This window comes from Atractosteus spatula, chromosome 15 (assembly GCF_055471065.1).
Source record: "Atractosteus spatula isolate fAtrSpa1 chromosome 15, fAtrSpa1.hap1, whole genome shotgun sequence".
Lineage (NCBI taxonomy): Eukaryota > Metazoa > Chordata > Actinopteri > Semionotiformes > Lepisosteidae > Atractosteus > Atractosteus spatula.
This window is the reverse complement of record NC_142720.1, coordinates 3514006-3532481: the sequence shown is the minus strand read 5'-3', so window position 1 is coordinate 3532481 and position 18476 is coordinate 3514006. Positions and strand designations below refer to the sequence as shown.

General features: G+C 41.5%; 1 protein-coding gene across 1 annotated transcript in view; it reads left to right on the top strand.

The window, feature by feature from the left end:
* The first annotated feature begins 13725 nt into the window (after positions 1-13725).
* The window catches only part of LOC148819846 (inactive phospholipase D5), a 30513-nt gene continuing 25762 nt past the window's right edge, over positions 13726-18476 (top strand). The window contains exon 1 of the mRNA XM_088934180.1: positions 13726-13785. Within this exon, the coding sequence (XP_088790306.1) occupies positions 13726-13785 (60 nt within the window). The remainder of the gene's footprint in view (positions 13786-18476) is intronic.

Genomic DNA, 18476 nt, shown 5'->3' with positions numbered 1-18476 from the left:
CCTTAATTCACCAAGGGCAGCACTTTCTCTCTCCTGCCCGTGGTCTGCTGTGCAGTGAGGCTGCGATACGTTGTCCCCTTGGGATCTTCCAGGATGAAACACTCTATATAAATGCAAGGAATTGTGGTTGTATTTATTACTTCACAACTGGATTCGGACATGTCTGCAGCCCAATCCCGTCCTTTTTTAACTGGGTTTGAACCCCATCAGCTGCGATTGTGAGGAGGATCAAACTGCATGATCCCCTGGTGTCACCGGAGCTCAGTAGGCTCAGGATCTGGTGATCGCACAGACCAGGGAGGTGCACACTGGCTCCTCAAGCCAAACCTGGCCAGGGTTTCCACCGTGCAGTGTTGTGTTCGAAGGTTCACAGGTTTCCAAGATGTCACTCCTTCTTCCCAGCCCTCCAGAGCAGTCCTGTAACGGCAGCACCAACAGGACAATAACAACGTGTTTTTCTCTGTTGCGTATGCCGACATGCACTTCAGCCTGGTGAATGACAAATGGCACAGTATGGACTTTTAAAAAATTCACCACTATGACATTTAGGTTGAGATTGGCCTTAGTTTAATTAATGTAGTAATTTAAACATTGGCTAAGTCTGCTGCCAACGTGGTTTGGAAAGCGATGAATTACAATTAAGAGAGTCACCGCAATCTTATTACAAAATATGAGTGAATGCAGTTATGTTACAATCACTCATGATTGCACTTGTAATCTGATTACAGTCGCTCTCAAAACCATAAGAATAATTAAGAAGGGTTACTTCAGGAAATGTCACGGAGGAAAACGCAAGTAGCCTGAAGGTGCCCGTATTCTCTTCACATAGGGAGCACATTTCCTTCCTTTACCCTGGTCCTGCTCCCTCAACACCCAGCTCTCTACATGAGACATAGATCTCCGTGATGTCGAAAACATCTGCAAGCCTCAGATCTTTTAGTGATCAGGCAATAGGTCATTTCGTCTATACTGAGCACTCTTCACGGTGTCTTCCTTACAGTGCACATTTGTCATTTTAATCCCAGTTTGTCACCTTTAGATACATAGATGAAACTTCGCCTAGTTAAAGATTTTCCCTTTGTTCCAGGAAGTAATGATTTTGGAGATTTTCCTCTCTTAGTGTTTCTGTAGCAGTTCCAGTTCCATAAACCTAGCATCAATATGAAGTAAAACCAATTGCAAAGGCATCCAAGACTGTCACAAAAAACTAATTAATGATTTTAGGTGTCTTTATATTGACTAAGTTGTTTTTAAGATATAGCATGAAAGAGCAGGTAGAAATCCTTAGTACAAACAGAATTTGAAGGATGAAACTCTGGACCCACAGTTCATTGCTTTGCCATCCCAGCAGGTGAAGGCAGCCTTTCCTAATATGAATCCAGCTCTGTTTATCAGTTTACTGTTGAAAACAATTGCGGAGCTGTTACAGTCCCCTCTAACAGTGCCGTGTGCTTAAATATCTCATTGAGCAATTAGTGTGGCAGACAAAACACTCACAAGGGATATTAAGGACTCCTGTGCAGACATTGCAATTTTAAACCTAAAGAAAGCATTGAGATTTAGGAAATAGATCATGTTTATTGAGCTTTACGCACACCAGAAAACCATTTACTCACACAATCAGAAATATTCAACTTAATGAGGATACTGTGATTAGAGCAGCACTGCGGCAGAGCAGGGGGTTCAGACAGGAGGGCTCTAAAGAGGTTTTGTTTAGACACAACAGCTAAATGGGATTAAAGGTGTCTTTTTATGGTAGATATAAAATCTTTGCTTTGTGAAATGTCCGTGTTGCCTGCTATAAATTCTGAACTACAAATTTGCAGGCATGTAATAATCCCTAGGAAGTCTGTAAAGAGTACTGAAACTACCTGAAAGAGTTGACAGCAGAGCACTGAGAAGTGGTGTTGATAAAGGATTGCGTGGAGGTTTCTGGGTGTAAATGACAGGAGCTGCATCACTGAATCTATGCCAATAGACAAAGTATAGGATGTAAATCTACACCATTTCTGAGAGGCTTTAACAAAACAAAATAAACAAATGACTCTGACAGGCATCTGCCTGTCCTCTTTCTCCCTGTGCAAGAACATTGCAAGACAAGTTGTTTTAACAACTGTCCATTGCTAATCGGACATATATATGAAAAAAGAATGTTCCATTTTGAACAAAAACATGTCCTGTCACTGCACCAATATACAATATTTTCCATTTATTTGTTTTGGACTTCATTTGACTTGTTTTGGTTTGCCAAAATGATCTTTTCTAGATAATTGACTGTAGTGTCAGTAGTGTTGGTTCTCCTCAGCGAATGTAACAGTTTTAGCTGTTTGCTGGCACAGAATGACTCTCAAGTCATGATTACACCAGAATAATGGCAAGAACTCAGCTAGCCTGTACTGTTTGCTGAGGAGACTTAGATGCTGATAGTTGCACAGCCAATGCTGAAAGAAAATATTTAATGCTTCTAATGAAATAGTCCTTTAAGCTTTCTGTAGAGCATACTTTATTTATCTAGATTTTATCTTACATACTGAAATAAAAACTCTTTTTTGAATTGGATTTTTTTTTACAACAGCATAATTATTGTATTTGCAATGTAGCCACTAGTATTATAATGCAAATAGGATACAACAGTATTTTAGAGAACACCTATGTTGCCTTTGACTTGTTTTCTCCCAGTCAGAGCACGTTCTTTTCCATTGGGTTTAAAATTACAGTCTTTCGTTTCCTGAATGAGAAAATACATGTCCACTTTCTTCTGAATAGCGAAATTGAGCTCTGCAATCCTTCATGGAATTAATCTCCTAAATCATGTAGTATCATCTCTGCTGCAAATCCTGCACAAAGCTGTTTCTAATCAAAAAGGATTCAATAGGGTATTCTTCAACGTGTTACCACAAATATCAATTGTCTTCCACTGACTGGATTGTTTGAGCATCATAGTATTTTAACACTTCTCCAGCTGGCATTTAAAGCCATTAATGTAATACACTTGTATAGAGAGGCACCCTCTACACTTCTCATGTGGCTTTGCCGAGATTAATGAAGGTGTCTCTCGAAATAGGAAAGGTAACTCGAGCACAAAGAAAGTGAATTGTCTTTCTGTCTTCTGAGTGGAACAGAATGCTGTTTCACAGATCCAATCTGCGGCAGGAATGAGTTAGCATGTACACAGCTCCAAAAACACAAAATTAGATTCAATCTTTCTTACCCCGGAGGGGAAGTTTGACCCGGCTGTGTCGAATTATTCCAACCAGGTTGTAATGCCAAAATGTGCTGAAGCTAAAGGTTAATGCTTAATGTTCTCAAGTCAAAGTCCCAAAATTGAGTCTGGTGACTGTAATATGAGAAGAAAGAAGCAGAGGGCAGCAGTTCAAGGACAGTGAGATCTTGGCACTTCTTGTGTTTATCAGCCACTGGTGACTTGGTGTTCAGAACTGACTCACAATTATCCCTGCATTCACATTTATCACATTCGATTTGTTTAATATTCTAGGGTTTATCCCAGAAACTTTTTCCATATTAAAACAGAGCATTTGCTGTGATATTATTCACTGTGTGGTGTTGCAATTCTCTATTTTACAGTTAGTCCACGGTCCATTCATCTGTGCTGTTGTCATGGCATACCTCTGTAAATGTGTAACACAAAACACACAAACCCTTCTTCCCAGAAGTAGAGAAAAGGATATCAATGAGGGTAGACTGGGGACAGGTGTGTATTGATGAGGGTAAACTGGGGACAGGTGTGTATTGATGAGGGTAGACTGAGGACAGGTGTGTATTGACAAGGGTAGACTGGGGACAGGTGTGTATTGACAAGGGTAGACTGGGGACAGGTGTGTATTGGTGAGGGTAGACTGAGGACAGGTGTGTATTGAAGGTGTTCGACTGGAGATCAGATGTGTATTGAAGGTGTTAGACTGGGTACAGGTGTGTATTGATCAGAGTAGACTGGAGACAGTTGTGTATTGATAAGGGCATACTGGAGACAGGTGTGTATTGATGAGGGTAGGCTAGGGACAGGTGTATATCGACAAGGGTAGACTGGGGACAGGTGTGTATTGATGAGGGTAGGCTGGAGACAGGTGCATATTGACAAGGGTAGATTGGGGACAGATGTGTATTGGTGAGGGTAGGCTGGAGACAGGTATGTATTTATTAGGATAGACTGGGATCAGTTGAGTACTGAAGAGGGCAGATTGTTGTTTTATCACCTACCTGATTAGTTCCTTAGTATCAGTTCTCTGCATAATTCTTGGTAATGTAGTACCAATTCCACAGTTTCTGGAGGTATGCGTGCCTCAGTCTCTGTACTGATCAGTTACACACTCAGCAAACACAGGGGCCAGTTCACATGAAGGAGATGCCACCAGGGCTGAAACCTCTTCAGCACCACAAAACCAGCTTGAAAACATCATAGACCAGGAAAAGAAACAGAATTCCCATACTCTAAAAGTGGGAGAACCCGAGTGTGTGTAGCAGCCAAGAATTCAGACACAGCCGAAGAGCCAAGTCCTGGATCAGTGCCGATTCCCAACTTACTATCCAGCTTCAGGCATGAAGACATTTGTGTGTCACACTTCAGCCATTGACATCTATCTCATGAAGCTGGTTAGAAACTGAGATACCACTTATATATATGCATGCAAATAAGTTATGATGGAAAAATGCAGGTTTAGATTGTACTGTTGTAAATGCTGTGACTAGTGTAGTCAGTGTAGTCCTTTCTTTTTATCTGTATTTGTTTTTGCTGCTTTTTTAAATGAAAATGAAATGTTTTTTTATAGAATTAAGGCAGAAGTAAATGATATTCTAAATGCAAATTAATGAAATATATTTATTGATTTGTATCAGGAAATCAGGTAATTGTTTTCATCATCTGATGTAAATCAGTGCAGTTCAATCTTTATATGTTAATAGTGCCCTTCACAATGAATTGACACAATGCCTCCACAGAATTATTACATTACTATTAAACTTTGCAGCTTGTACAGCAGTTTTGCTCTTCCTCTCATTCAGACAAACTTCATGTTCTCCAAAGCCTAGACAACCCTGGGAAGTATAGACACTCCTGGGACTTTTCAGAGCCTCTGTGGGTCTTTTGCAGGACGGAGGTTGCACAGTAAATGACACTTCAAAGGAAAATTTGTTTTGAGATTTTGTTTAGCTTATTCAGAAGAAACTTGACACTGGCCCTGCTAAAACATATTGAATGTTTAGGACAGGACATCCAACTTTCAAAAACACTCTCTGAATATTTTATTTCTTAACAGAGGATAATTGATAAATTGCTAAATGTGATTCTTAATCACCCAGGGGCCCATTAATACTGTTTAATACTTCTGTACTGGGCTATGTGTTACAAGGCAATTAACTATATTTAGTTGACACAGTACGCTTCATTTTAACACAGTCTGACACTGATTGTAGTCCTGAATAAAGGAACAGCAATTATATATGAAGCCACTGGCTTCTGGTGACAAATTATTACAGCCATTAAAGAGTTTTTTTAAAACAGATTCCTGAAGATACCTTTCTTTAAACCAAGAAATATTATTGAAACTCTGGGAGTAACCAGTTTATGCTAAAAAAAACATTCATCTGATATCAGAGATGGTCCATTCTGTAGCCAGGTGGTCACCATTCCCTCCTTTAGTTTCACCTCAGGCTTCACTGATGGTTGGGTAGAAGAAGTCACTGGCGCCCGGCCTGTGAAGAATGGTTCTCTGGGTAAATAAAAATAATTAACTATTGATGCTTTAACTGATTTTTCTTAACTGCTAACAGTATACAAGATGACACCTGAAAACCTGCTCTAATGAGTCTTTCTTCTGGGCTGTTTGTGACATCAGGGACTGGCATTAATTTCACACAAATTCATATAGGTAAATGTCTTTTACTCCTCTAAGCAGTCAGAGATGAAAGATTTGCCGGCATCCCTAATCTTGTAGTTACAGCCCTCTTTCAAGTGAGATAATGACCAGGTGTAGCTGTGGCCAGCCAGCGGGGAAAAGGAATTGCTAGTTATTAAAACAGGAAGGAAGTCGTGCGGTATTTAAAGTAGTGAAGGAATAATTCAGGGTATGCCTTTTATAATGCGGGACCGAATCAGAGCCCCTTGAGCTCTTCAGAAACACGAATGGAAAGATTTCCTTTCAATCCAGTTAAAAGCTACATTAACGGTGTATCATATAGATTCTGTGACAACTATTGCAGTTTTGTGTCCTTGTATTCTATGCCTGAAAGTGGTGTTGTAGTTAATGTATTGTATTTATTATTGTACTAGAGTATGCATTATTGCATTACACAAACCCTAGTAATGCATTGTGTAAATTATTAAACTTACTTTTTAGACTTGTACCTCTTTGTTTATAATACTACATTACGTTCTTCTTGCCCTAATGCTTTTCAGCTGTGCTAGATGAAGAAATCAGCTGAAATAATAGTAATCGCAGTGACGTTTGCACACCAGTGTCCTGTCCAGGGCCTGTTGTGTGTGGAGTGAGCTGCCCTGAGAAAGATAGGCACACAGCGTCTCTGTGAACTAGGAGTGACTGTAACACATTTCAGTTTTCACTGCAGAGGAACAGGACTGGGCAGCTGTGGGCATTGATGGGGTACAGTGCCCCCGTCAGCTGGAAGTCTACCAATCACAGGGGGCCCTCACAGATCTTCCTGAACTGCAAACAGCTGTGAAAATAATTCAGATCACTTGGACCAGCCACTGGGATTAGCAGCATAGTGTAGAAAAGAGTTTGAATTTCTCAGACAAGCTTTAGAAAATAAGAAATCAATTCAGAATTTACCTCATGTGACAGTAGCTGCATCAGCGTGTGAATTGAGAACCTGAGAGCTAATGAAGTCTCCTGTGAAGAATCTGGTGATGTTCACTCCTGTTAGACCATACAGGTCAGGAGCTCATTGTCTCCTGTGAACAGGCTGGTGATGTTCACTCCTGTTAGACCACACAGGTCAGAAGCCCAGTGTCTCCTGTGAACAAGCTGGTGATGTTCGCTCCTGTTAGACCACACAGGTCAGGAGCCCAGTGTCTCCTGTGAACAAGCTGGTGATGTTCGCTCCTGTTAGACCACACAGGTCAGGAGCTCATTGTCTCCTGTGAACAGGCTGGTGATGTTCACTCCTGTTAGACCACACAGGTCAGAAGCCCAGTGTCTCCTGTGAACAAGCTGGTGATGTTCGCTCCTGTTAGACCACACAGGTCAGAAGCCCAGTGTCTCCTGTGAACAAGCTGGTGATGTTCGCTCCTGTTAGACCACACAGGTCAGCAGCCCAGTGTCTCCTGTGAACAAGCTGGTGATGTTCGCTCCTGTTAGACCACACAGGTCAGGAGCCCAGTGTCTCCTGTGAACAAGCTGGTGATGTTCACTCCTGTTAGACCACACAGGAGCCCATTGTCTCCTGTGAACAAGCTGGTGATGTTCACTCCTGTTAGACTACTCAGATCAGGAGCTCATTGTCTCCTGTGAACAAGCTGGTGATGTTCACTCCTGTGAGACCACACACAAGCTCATTGTCTCCTGTGAACAAGCTGGAGATGTTCTCTCCTGTTAGACCACACAGGTCAGAAGCCCAGTGTCTCCTGTGAACAAGCTGGTGATATTTGCTCCTGTTAGACCACACAGGTCAGACGCCCAGTGTCTCCTGTGAACAAGCTGGTGATGTTCCCTCCTGTTAGACCACACAGGTCAGCAGCCCAGTGTCTCCTGTGAACAAGCTGGTGATGTTCGCTCCTGTTAGACCACACAGGAGCTCATTGTCTCCTGTGAACAAGCTGGTGATGTTCACTCCTCTTAGACCACACAGGACAAAGAAAAAGAACATGTTTCAGAGCAGGTGTTCACTCGCAGAATGTTGTCCATTTTAACAAACTGGTATAAAACAGACAATCAGCAGTAGCTTGGTAAACAAAGAAAACCTAAAAACACCACAGTGCTGTATAGATTTAGTGTCTGCAGGAAGAGAGATTTAGGGTTTTTTTCAAAGCCAGGTTAGGGCTTTATTTTTCTTAGCTGTAGCTTTTTCTTAGCTTTTCAGAAACATGAGAAGACAGATCTGCATTCATTTTTCTGAGATCTAATTATTATTTTAATACAGTGTTGTATTACGCACAGAAATATAAATAGACCATTACTGAGGTGTCGTTCCACACCATCCACCTACAGGGTAAAACACTCTTGAAAAACCCTTTTTTCATCTTATTTTTTATTTATATTTAGTCTTTGTGAACATTCTCATCCAAAAAAGTTTCACGATTATGCCAAGCTTTGAACCATAAAATATGTGATTAAAGGTAAATAAAGCAGATTTTATTTTATTTGATACAGCAGAGGTATGAAAGACAGCAGACTGACCTCTCGGGCTGGATATTCACATAAACTTGAAATGGGATATTTTACATCTCTTGTAGTATTAGTAGTAAACTATTTTATATAGTACTTTTAAAGACATAAGAAAATAAAGGTTAATTCCACTCTGAAAAATAGAAAAAAGAAACGCAACATTTTGGCTGTTGGGGCTCTTCAGGTGTGAGGGAGAGAGAGGAAGGTGCTGTAGCACAGTCAGAAAGCACAAGAGAACAGGGGACACAGCAGGGTAAGAAGTGTGGAAGTGTCCATTTTCTACCCAGGCTGGTCTGAGGCTTGAGGCCTCTGCTGATTCAGCCTCAGAAACACCAGGAACACATGGACTTCTGCAGGAAGTTTCATGGAGACTTGTCAAAGGTATAAACTGGATTACTGGAGCAACATGAATTATCTTTTGCAAAACGTATTTGGTTTTAATGCCTTTAGAGACCCTCTGAAATCAAGGGTGCCAACAGCGATTTATCATTTATAAAGTGGCAGTGGATAATTCAATCCTAACATTGATATATATGGAAATACTACCAAAAAATGCATTTACCACCGAACAACAGCTGGTATTTCATTCCTGTCTCTCTCTTTACCCTCTCCCTCTCTTTTTAATGGCGGTATTTTTAAGCTTTCAGTTTCATCACTCATGGTTCATTAATCAAAATGATCTGGCCTTATATTTGAGCTGAATAGCATTGCTTTTAACATCAATAGCTTGGAGAGAACCATAATATTATTATATATAATAATTATTGTAATAATAATATCGCAGTACAGTATGTGAAATGCCTGGCACTCCATTGGACTTTAGTGTAAATGTCCTGAATAGTAAACATGGTTTTCCCAGCCCTTTTTGGACAGAACTTTCTTCCATCATCTGTTACTATTATCATTTCAAACCGGTAGTGTTTTAGATTGGCATTTTCCTGTTTAACATATTGGTAAAACACATCTGTAAGACCCAAACATATTTTCACAGACCATAAATACAGTGTCAATAACCTGGTGAGAACTAGCTTCTGCTAATGGATAATTACATGCAATTAGCTAAAGGCAGTTTTTTTCAGAGAGTAAATGTTTTGTGAATGTTTAACGGGACCTTAATTGCTTGCTGGTTAACTGTGGCTCTGGCTAGCGTGAACTGTAGACTAGAGCTTTCACAGAAAGCACACAGCTGTGTAAGTCTGTCTGCAGGACGTCCCCCCCGGGACAGGAGGTGTGGAGTGCCCAGGGCTGAATCACCCCACACTCACACACCCCGCTACCCCGCCTGTCTGACTCCGGCTCTCTTACAGCAGTGCCACGCTGTGGAGCTCGATATTGACAATGCGGGACAATGGGAATTGAATCCATCAATCTTCCAGACACAAGGCCTACCTGACACGCTGCTCAATGTTTAATACAGGCAGGCCCTGGGGACCCGAAGCTGCTATAAATTTCTCATGGATCGTATAGCATTGGTGATTTAACCATAGTAACTAGCGAGCCCCTAGGACGATGGGAATAAGGATGATCAATATTGTCGTACTTATTTGCAAGATGCCTTTATACTGTGCAATTTACCGTTAAAAAATTATCTTGCTTTAACTGTAATGAAATGTTACTTTTAAATAAGTAGTTAAAAAACAGTGATGAATTCCTCTAGTTATATTCATGCTTACAACAAATCTGAGAAAACAGCGCCCGGTGGATGGCTGTGCAGGGAAACAGACCTGCCCTGCAGAGGAGCTGCTGTCGGCCCTGTGGGCAGCGACAGCAGCAGGCAGGCAGCAGATCTCTCCTCTTTAGGGAGGACCGCCTGCGGAAAACAACCTACCGCCTTTGGATACAGAGATGAGAATTTAGAGGAATTATTGTTGTTGGACACAACAAATAAACATGAACAGTTTGACTATTGTAATATTAAAGTTATCAGTGTTGTATGATCACAACATGTACTTTGTGTTCCTAGATGTCATTGGTCAGTGTTGCTAAATACTGTAAGTACGTCTGTCGAGAGGATGGGAGAGCAAGAAGGGATAACAAGAATGAACCAAAATCTGAGCCTTATTCTTTCTTTTAATCTCTTATTTCTACTTCTTTTTTATAATTTTTTCTAACTGTACAGTTTTGTATGTAGTGCCTTAAGAATGCTCTGGATGGAAAAGGCACTACGTAAGAACAAAATTGAATTGATTGAATGCTCTCTGGGATCAGCGGTGGCAGCTTGGGACCGCGGACAGGGTGCTGGTCCCGTGCTCTGCTGTGATTGGCCCAACCGGGACATGTCTGAGGGCCCCCAGGGGCGTGTGACGTGTGATGTGACCCCTCGTCTGGGGCTTCTAGCTGGTGTCGCCTACGAAACCCAGAATCAAGAGTTTTTAAAGGCAGGAACTCTAGTGCTTCTGTAAGGAAGAGGCGTTGTTTTAGATGTTGGTAAAGATTTTGGCAGCAGCTGCTTCATCCATAACTCACCTTGTTGGCGAGAGAACAGTAATTACTCCACAGCGGTCAGTGGGAGGTGCTGTGAGAGTCAGTGCTGTAGCCCTGCTTGCAGTCAGAGAAAGCTCCCTTCTCCTCAGGCTGATGACTCTGTTTGAACCAGATGACCGTGGGAAGACCAGGCATTGATTCCTGTTTCTTCTTTCTGTCTTGGCAGTGTAGAAGGTGAATGACTGTATGATGGAAATGAAAAATGGCTAAACTATTCAAAAATTAAATACTCTCCTTAAATCCCAGTTTGAACAGAGCTGTGTTTGTCTGATATCCATCAAGATGTAATCCAAGATCACATTCGTCTGTTGGCACATCTGTTTAAAAGGGCTGGATTATGTCTTACAAAGCTGTAGGAAGAGCTGTGCATTGGATGAGATGTTAAAGCAGGGTTCCGACTGCTCATTCCTTAAGGATCCTATGACTTGTACAATGGGCTTTACTGCATGTCACCCAGGTGGGACTGCACTTCAGCAGGGGATGAAGTAGGTTAGGGCATCCTTACAAATTAATATACAAATGCAGTTATTGCTATTATTATTTAGCCATAAAAATAACAACAGACGCCTATGAGATGCTTGTTTTCATGAAGCACACTGACCGATGCCTCCATCTCTGTCTCCACAGCCAATGTAAATAATCAAGTTATTTCATTCACAGCGTCAAAAGATCGCTGTAGTGGAGAATCAATAATGGCTAACGGAGTTAGATTGCAGTAACCCGCACGTACAGTACTGCACATCCCCCATACCAGTATCAGGGCAGCTTGAAGGGAATCTGCCTGTTTCACTTGATCTTTATTCTCTCCAGGGGAAAAACACACCTGGATAATCCCAATGCAGATACTCCTCTATGCAAACATTATTGATTCTGCAACAATTCTAATCTGAAAGGACAAGATATTAGAAGACCTTTATTATCCCAAACCTAGAAAATTCGTTATATGACTATAGATATAGATGTACAGATATGTGGTTCAGCTTTCTTTGAACACAGTTCTTTTTCCATACTTCTTGCACATGTTCCCACCTCGTTAAAAACGGAATTAAATAAAATACTGCTGTGGGCAGTCTCGGAGACAAAGCCGATTCCTCTGCAACGCCTGGTATCGCCACCCGCCCTGTTAAAGGGAGAGCTCTGCGTCGCGCAGGTCAGGCAAGAGCTGGGCAGCCTGTGCTTTGAGCGCCAGTTCCGGCTCTGAGGGGCGCATGACAGTGAGTTCCAGCACAGTCTGTCCTTCCAGCGGGCACTGCCAGCCGCCACGCTCACTCCACCAGCACCGTCCTTTACCCCAAATCAAACACAATCTTATTTTATAACTTTGCTGTCTGTGCACGTTATGGATTTTTTGGTTTTGCCAACAAATGTTTACTGTTCCAAGCTCAGCAATACACAAAACCAAAATAAAGCCACTCCACAGCCCTCACGAATGCAGTGTTTCTAGCAGAGAGCAGCAGGCAGCCGCAGGCACAGAGACACTCCCTGGGCTTTCCAGTTACCTCGCTCCCTAGGGCATTCCACTGCAGTGTGCACCACCTCACCCCTGGCAAGAGAGGCACGAGGTCAGAAAAGGCTGCATGCTAAGTACAGAACAAAATGCATGAGTAAAACTATTTCTCACTGCTGTGGAAAGAAAGCAGGGTTTTCCAGGATAAATAGAAATTAAACTGGCGTAGGGAGAGACTATGACTGTAATACCTGGACAGTAGATGAAATTGAGCTGCCTTGAAGATTTGAGCAGCAGGCTTTGTCCTGCACTGCAGAGAGAGAGAGCTGCCTGCTTAGATACAGAAGGAAGGGCCTCTCATGGGAGCTGCTGCAGGGGACTGGCAGAGCTCTGGTTAATAAAGCACGTTCAGGCTCTGCCGACTAAAGGTTTCATTGCACACTTTTCAGCCAGACTGATGAATATTTACATTGAGCATGAATGCATGCATGGAGCTGCTGTGCTTATTTTTAATTCCCTAATGTTCCTTTATTTCATCCTTCGCCTGCAATACACAACCACATTAAACCTTCCCAGATTAGAGCCTGGAGAATAGCACTGCCGAAGGACCCTGTTTAATTGGATCAAGGCTATTTGTTGTTTTTACCGAGAATCTGAATAATTCAGCATACCTCAGGTCTGAAATTCTGCAAAGACTATGAAAGCATATTAAAACAGCCCCCCACAAGGACTAAAAACTCTGCCACGATTAAGTAAATCTTTTGCCGTAGTAGAGGTTTTATTAATCTCTTGCTTTTTGAAAAAGCTTTCTATTATCTATGCACTAGCATGCCCTTAGGCTAAAAGAATGGGGCTTATTCTCTGGTAAGGTGCTGAAGGTGGGAATACTTTAGTCTGATGTTGCTGGGGAATGAGTCTAGCTTGTGAGAATCACTGGTTTGTAGGAGTAGTGTTCAATACAGGGGGGTACACCCTGGACAGGACACCAGTCCATCGCAGGGCACACACAAACACACACTCATACCAGGGCCAGTTTTCTCAGAAGCCAATTGACACGCCATGTCTTTGGAGCGTGGGAGGAAACCAGAGCACCTGGAGGAAACCCACATGAACTCGGGGAGAACATACAAACTCCACACAGACAGCACCCAATTCCTGATTGAAGCCAGGGATCCAGCACTGCACCACCATGTTGCCTATACTGTAAGTAATAATGTATAAGAAAAAATAACTAGGTCAGATCTGCCACAGCTTTTTAAAATACTAATATATTAAGGGTGGACATACCTGTAGGTATAGTTTGGGAATGTTTAGTTTTTTAACTGATAATAATAATAATAATAAAATCATTTTAAAATCCTTGTTGAAGTAATGTGTCATTGATTTGACTGTTTCTGACGAATCTCTCATATTCCATAACCCAAACTCCTAACAATGGCAAACTCCCTGCTACCACCTTCCTCCACTGAATCGGAGCTGAGGAGGGGCCTGTGGGTAATCTTGGCAACAGGCAGACTCAGAACGAAATAGAAAAGCAATAGGTAGAGTTAGATTTGAAAAGCAATTAAATAGCTTGAAGGCTTAAGGCTCAAGGGGGAAAAACATATTAAGAGTGAATTTGAATCTATTATCCTAGACACAGCTGGTTTTATTTTATTAATATTTGGTAATATGTTTAATTTCTTGTTGCAAAAAGGGTAAAATTTGTATGCATATTAATTTATGGCATATATATGCTATTGTAAGAAATGACTTGCCTTAGGTAATGAAATGGCTTTTGGAAAGTGGATTTTCTCCTGGCCTGCCACAGTGCAAGCTGTCCATCAGGTATCTGGGCTGTGTGCTGGTGTTGTAGTTTCAGAGAGGTGAGGAGAGATCAAGCAGTGATCCCAGCCCTGGACAGATAGAAGAGTCTTTACCAGGTCTTTACGCAGAAACCTGCAAGATCCCTGGTGTGTATCCCTGAGAGAGATGTAGCACCTGCAATCATTGTTTTGTCCTCTGACTGGAGTCCAGCCATGCTCCTGACACCCTCGTGCTCCACCACAGACAGAAAAGACAACTGCATTGTCTGGCTTGTTGACCTAACAGGAGGAGGCAAGAATGTTCTTGTACAGCACGATGAAGCTAAAGTGAACGATTCCTGTCAAGTGTAAGAGAGCATGGAAAGACTCCAGACAGAGAGGAGTAGGTCTGTTTCATCTTAGGGCATGTTTAACAGTTCTGGTATTAGTGTTCCTGTGTGTGTCTGACCATCTCCTTCCTTCTTCCATATCCCAGAACATCCTGTTCTCAGACCTACACAGACCAGAGCAGCCCATAAAAAATCAGAAACCAGATCACACCATACTAAAAACCAAGGCAACAGTGTAAGCCATACTTACCCACACGTGCCATTTCAGCCTATAGACCTGAAACAAACGATTTAAATCGAAACTTGTTTCTTTGTAACTATGATGAATGTGTGTTAGTAAATGTAACAATCTGCATCTGTAAATGTATTATAACTTAATGTACTAACCTTGTGCATTTTCTGAGATCTTTACATTTTAGGAGTCACATAACCAGTACTTTAATTTCACCCTGCTTGGCTTTCTCCATAACAAGTGTCAAATACATTTAGCAAGATTGTAAAACCATATTTCATGGATGCCTGCCATGGTGAAATTCTTGCAGGCACATTCTTTTGCAGAAACAGTAGCACATTGCAAAAGAAGCATATCTAGACTGGAACCCTTTGAGTGCTGGTAATTACTGTGCAGGGAAGCTCAGACTAAATCATACCCACGAACACTGTCATTATAGACGATGATGTGTAAGGAGATGAACTGCTTAGTTTATCAGGTTATCAGGCATGGATATTTAACAGGATGCATGATAAGAATGCTGTATCTTTTCAAAAAACAAAATAAATGGGACAAATAACTTATTGGCCGTGCAATGATAGACATTCGTATGTCTATAATCCATATGGGTGAAAAATAACTTGTTAGGAGAAAATGAAGTTATCTCCCCACCTGCTTTTTTCACTGATTTGCAGATAAGCCTTCATCATGCCATATCAGCCACTGATACTACTGAAAGAGCTCTCTTTGTATGCGCAGATCTCCAGGGATTTCAGCAGTAGGCTGCACATGCCAACTGTGCTACCATCGATCATCTTAGGTTTAGAACTGCTGCACTAAGAAGGACATTTACCCCCCTTCCGCAAAGCAGAAGACGGATCTGTGTAATCTCCTTAGTAAAAATTACATTCCTTTAATCAAAATGATTCAGTCCACCTTCTGATTTCTCTTTTTCAGTCTCTTCCTTGCTACCTACTTCCTTCTTCAAACAATTAAATGCAAGTATGTCTAAATTCATCTGGGATAATAGAAAGCCTCAAGTTAAATTTACGCAATTATTAAAGGAAGGTGCCAGTGTTGTTATACTATTGCTCTGCTCAGATAAAGCATATGGTTAGCAGGTGTATAAATAGGCATAATGCTCTTTGGATAAGATCAGTAGCATGTCACCAACTACCCCTGCAATCACAGCCTTTATTAATGACTTTAATCAGTTGGGGAGTTTGTCAGATAAATTTGTGGTTTTCAATATTCAATACTCTTCTGCTCAGGAGGGATGCTAGATCATACTTTATGTTAATAGCTCCATCCCTGTTATCTTCTATTGCTTCTTAGTCCTGACTTCCCTCCACAAATGAAAACTCTAGGACTTCTCGACTGGACGAGAAAAGGGAATTTTAGATTTTTCCTCTTCCTGTCTCCTTTCATCAGATGTTTTAAAATATTTTGATCAGATCAGATCAAAGCTGAAGATAATATCCCCACATCTGAGTTCTAAAAATTTCTACAGTTACGGCACTACATTTTGTCCCTTATCAAAGATAATAAATTGCAGTTTGTGCTCACTGAGATTGAAAAAACAATAGTAATTTCTGTTAGCTATTAGGGAATATTATCAAAGCTATATACAGCAGCATATTGGTTAATAACTGTAAGTTTTAATAATTTCAACCCTGTGCACTTTCTGGGAGTGAGATCTGGGGCATGCTTTTACTGAGGAGGACTGCTTCACAGTTTGTGAGAAACTGCACTCGAAGTGCACTTCTATTGCCAGACTAGATCTTAATTTCAAATTTCTCAAGGAATTCTATCCAACTCCAGTCCGCCTACAAAAGATATACCCAGATAAACCAAACCAGTGTTACAAATGCCAGTCTCAGATTGGCACTTCTATTCAGCTATTTTGGCAATCAATGAGGTAAAATAAAGCAATACTGGAGCAATGTACATTCTGTCACTGAAGAACTCTTGGATATACATTTTACTATGTCTGCTGACTTGTATCTCCTACACAGTGACTAAGCTTCAGAGTGGTTATTCTCTATGCTTGTTCACTTTGCAGAGGAAGGTATTTTGCTGCTATGGTCTGTTCCCAAGGCACCGACTGCTGAAATGTTTTTCTCAAATAGCTGTATTTGTACCTCTAGAAAAACTGGCATGTTCTCCTCTCGGGGTCTGAGCATTTCTGGAATAGTTGGTCACCCCTCTGGAAGTATAAAGGTCTCCCCTCCTGATCCATTTAGTTGTTTTTTTTATCATGGTTTTGGTACTGGAGTGCTGTAAAGTTTCTGCCCTGTGTGCCATAACATAGTATTGTGAAGTTTATTTTATTTTCCTTTTGTACAGACGGACCATGATATTTTTTTTATTCTGGGAAGTGGACATGCTGACAACCTGTAATTTACCGTTAACCTTAAAAGCAAATAAAAACTGATTAAGAAAAGATATTTACACTCTGTAGATGCAGACTAGGACAAGCTTGTTTCATTTTCATGTTCTGCATTTCTGGTCTGAAGGAGCCATCCAGATCTGTCTGCTGCAGTTGATGTCACAGATAATGATGTCATTCTGAATGTGTACAGTCAAGATGTCGGCCTGTCAGCAAAGGGTTTAGATTTATTTTCCTCCTGTCTCTTTCAGTGGTAACACTGTGTTGCAGTAGTTACTGTATTATAAGATATGATTGTGATTGGTTATTAAAAACTGATGGGTTCTGAATGCAAATCACCCATTTTAGTAATTTACTGCAGATCTTCACTGCTGTCACCAATAGTTACAATTCTCTGTGTCCTGACCTCTTGAATTTTGACAGAATTGAGAATTTAGTTACACTACATCACTGCCTGGACCTGATATCAGTCACCAGAGGAACACTAAGTAAGCAGCATAGCAGGTTAATGCCCTCACACTGCTACCTTGACCTCTGTAAGTCCTTATTTCAAAAGGCACCAGCTTGTTCAGAAAGCCACTGCCAGGCTATAGACTGTCTGACCACATTCTTCCAGTGCTGAGGTCTTTGCATTGGTTACCTGTGAGTTTCTGGAGTGACTTTAATGTAGCTAATAACATACTGTATAAACCTTTGGCGAGTCAGGGCCCCCCCTATCTTCAAGAGCTTCTCAGTTCTTAGGTACTGTACCTAATCCCTCACAGATAAAAAATCCAGCTTCACTGCTTATTCTTTCTCTTTTTCAGTGAGGTCTGTATAATGCCCTTTAACTGGCTTTGTGTTTGCTTATACCTTGTTTGTTTTTACAGCTCCCTTGGCGCAGATTAAATTTGTTCTGCATTGTATTGCTTTGAGAAGTCAAGCTCCTGCATCAGGTTGAGCACTGTAGGGTTTGCTCTGCAAGTGCGTAACTTGCAGTCTTAACACGTTCTTCCGTCACATCTGAACTCCAAGGTTTTTTTATAAAATGTCTAATGTCATAGAACAAGAATGCAGTGTTCTTGGTGCTCATTGTTTTTTCCTTTTCTGTCAGACCTCAGTGGTATCTGTCATGAAAGCGTTCTTTCCGGACCCTATGCAGACGACACAATCCGGGGTAGAGTGAGGAAAACACGGGGGAGAAGGCATGCAGGGATCAGGAATGAAAACAAGAGGCGTGTCCATAGTGCGCTGGTGTTAGGGGAAGGTGTGGCCGAGGCAAACTGTCCAAAACTGAGTCCAATGGGGAATCTGAGACAAGGCGAAATCCAGAACCGGGCGGTCCATCCAAGACAAACAGATTTAAAACTGGAACCAGGTTGGAATCGGCAGGAACAGGAACTTTAAAACCTTGATGGGACCGGGCGCTTCTAGGTCCCAGACTCGCCTGGTACAGGAACCAATGCAGAGCC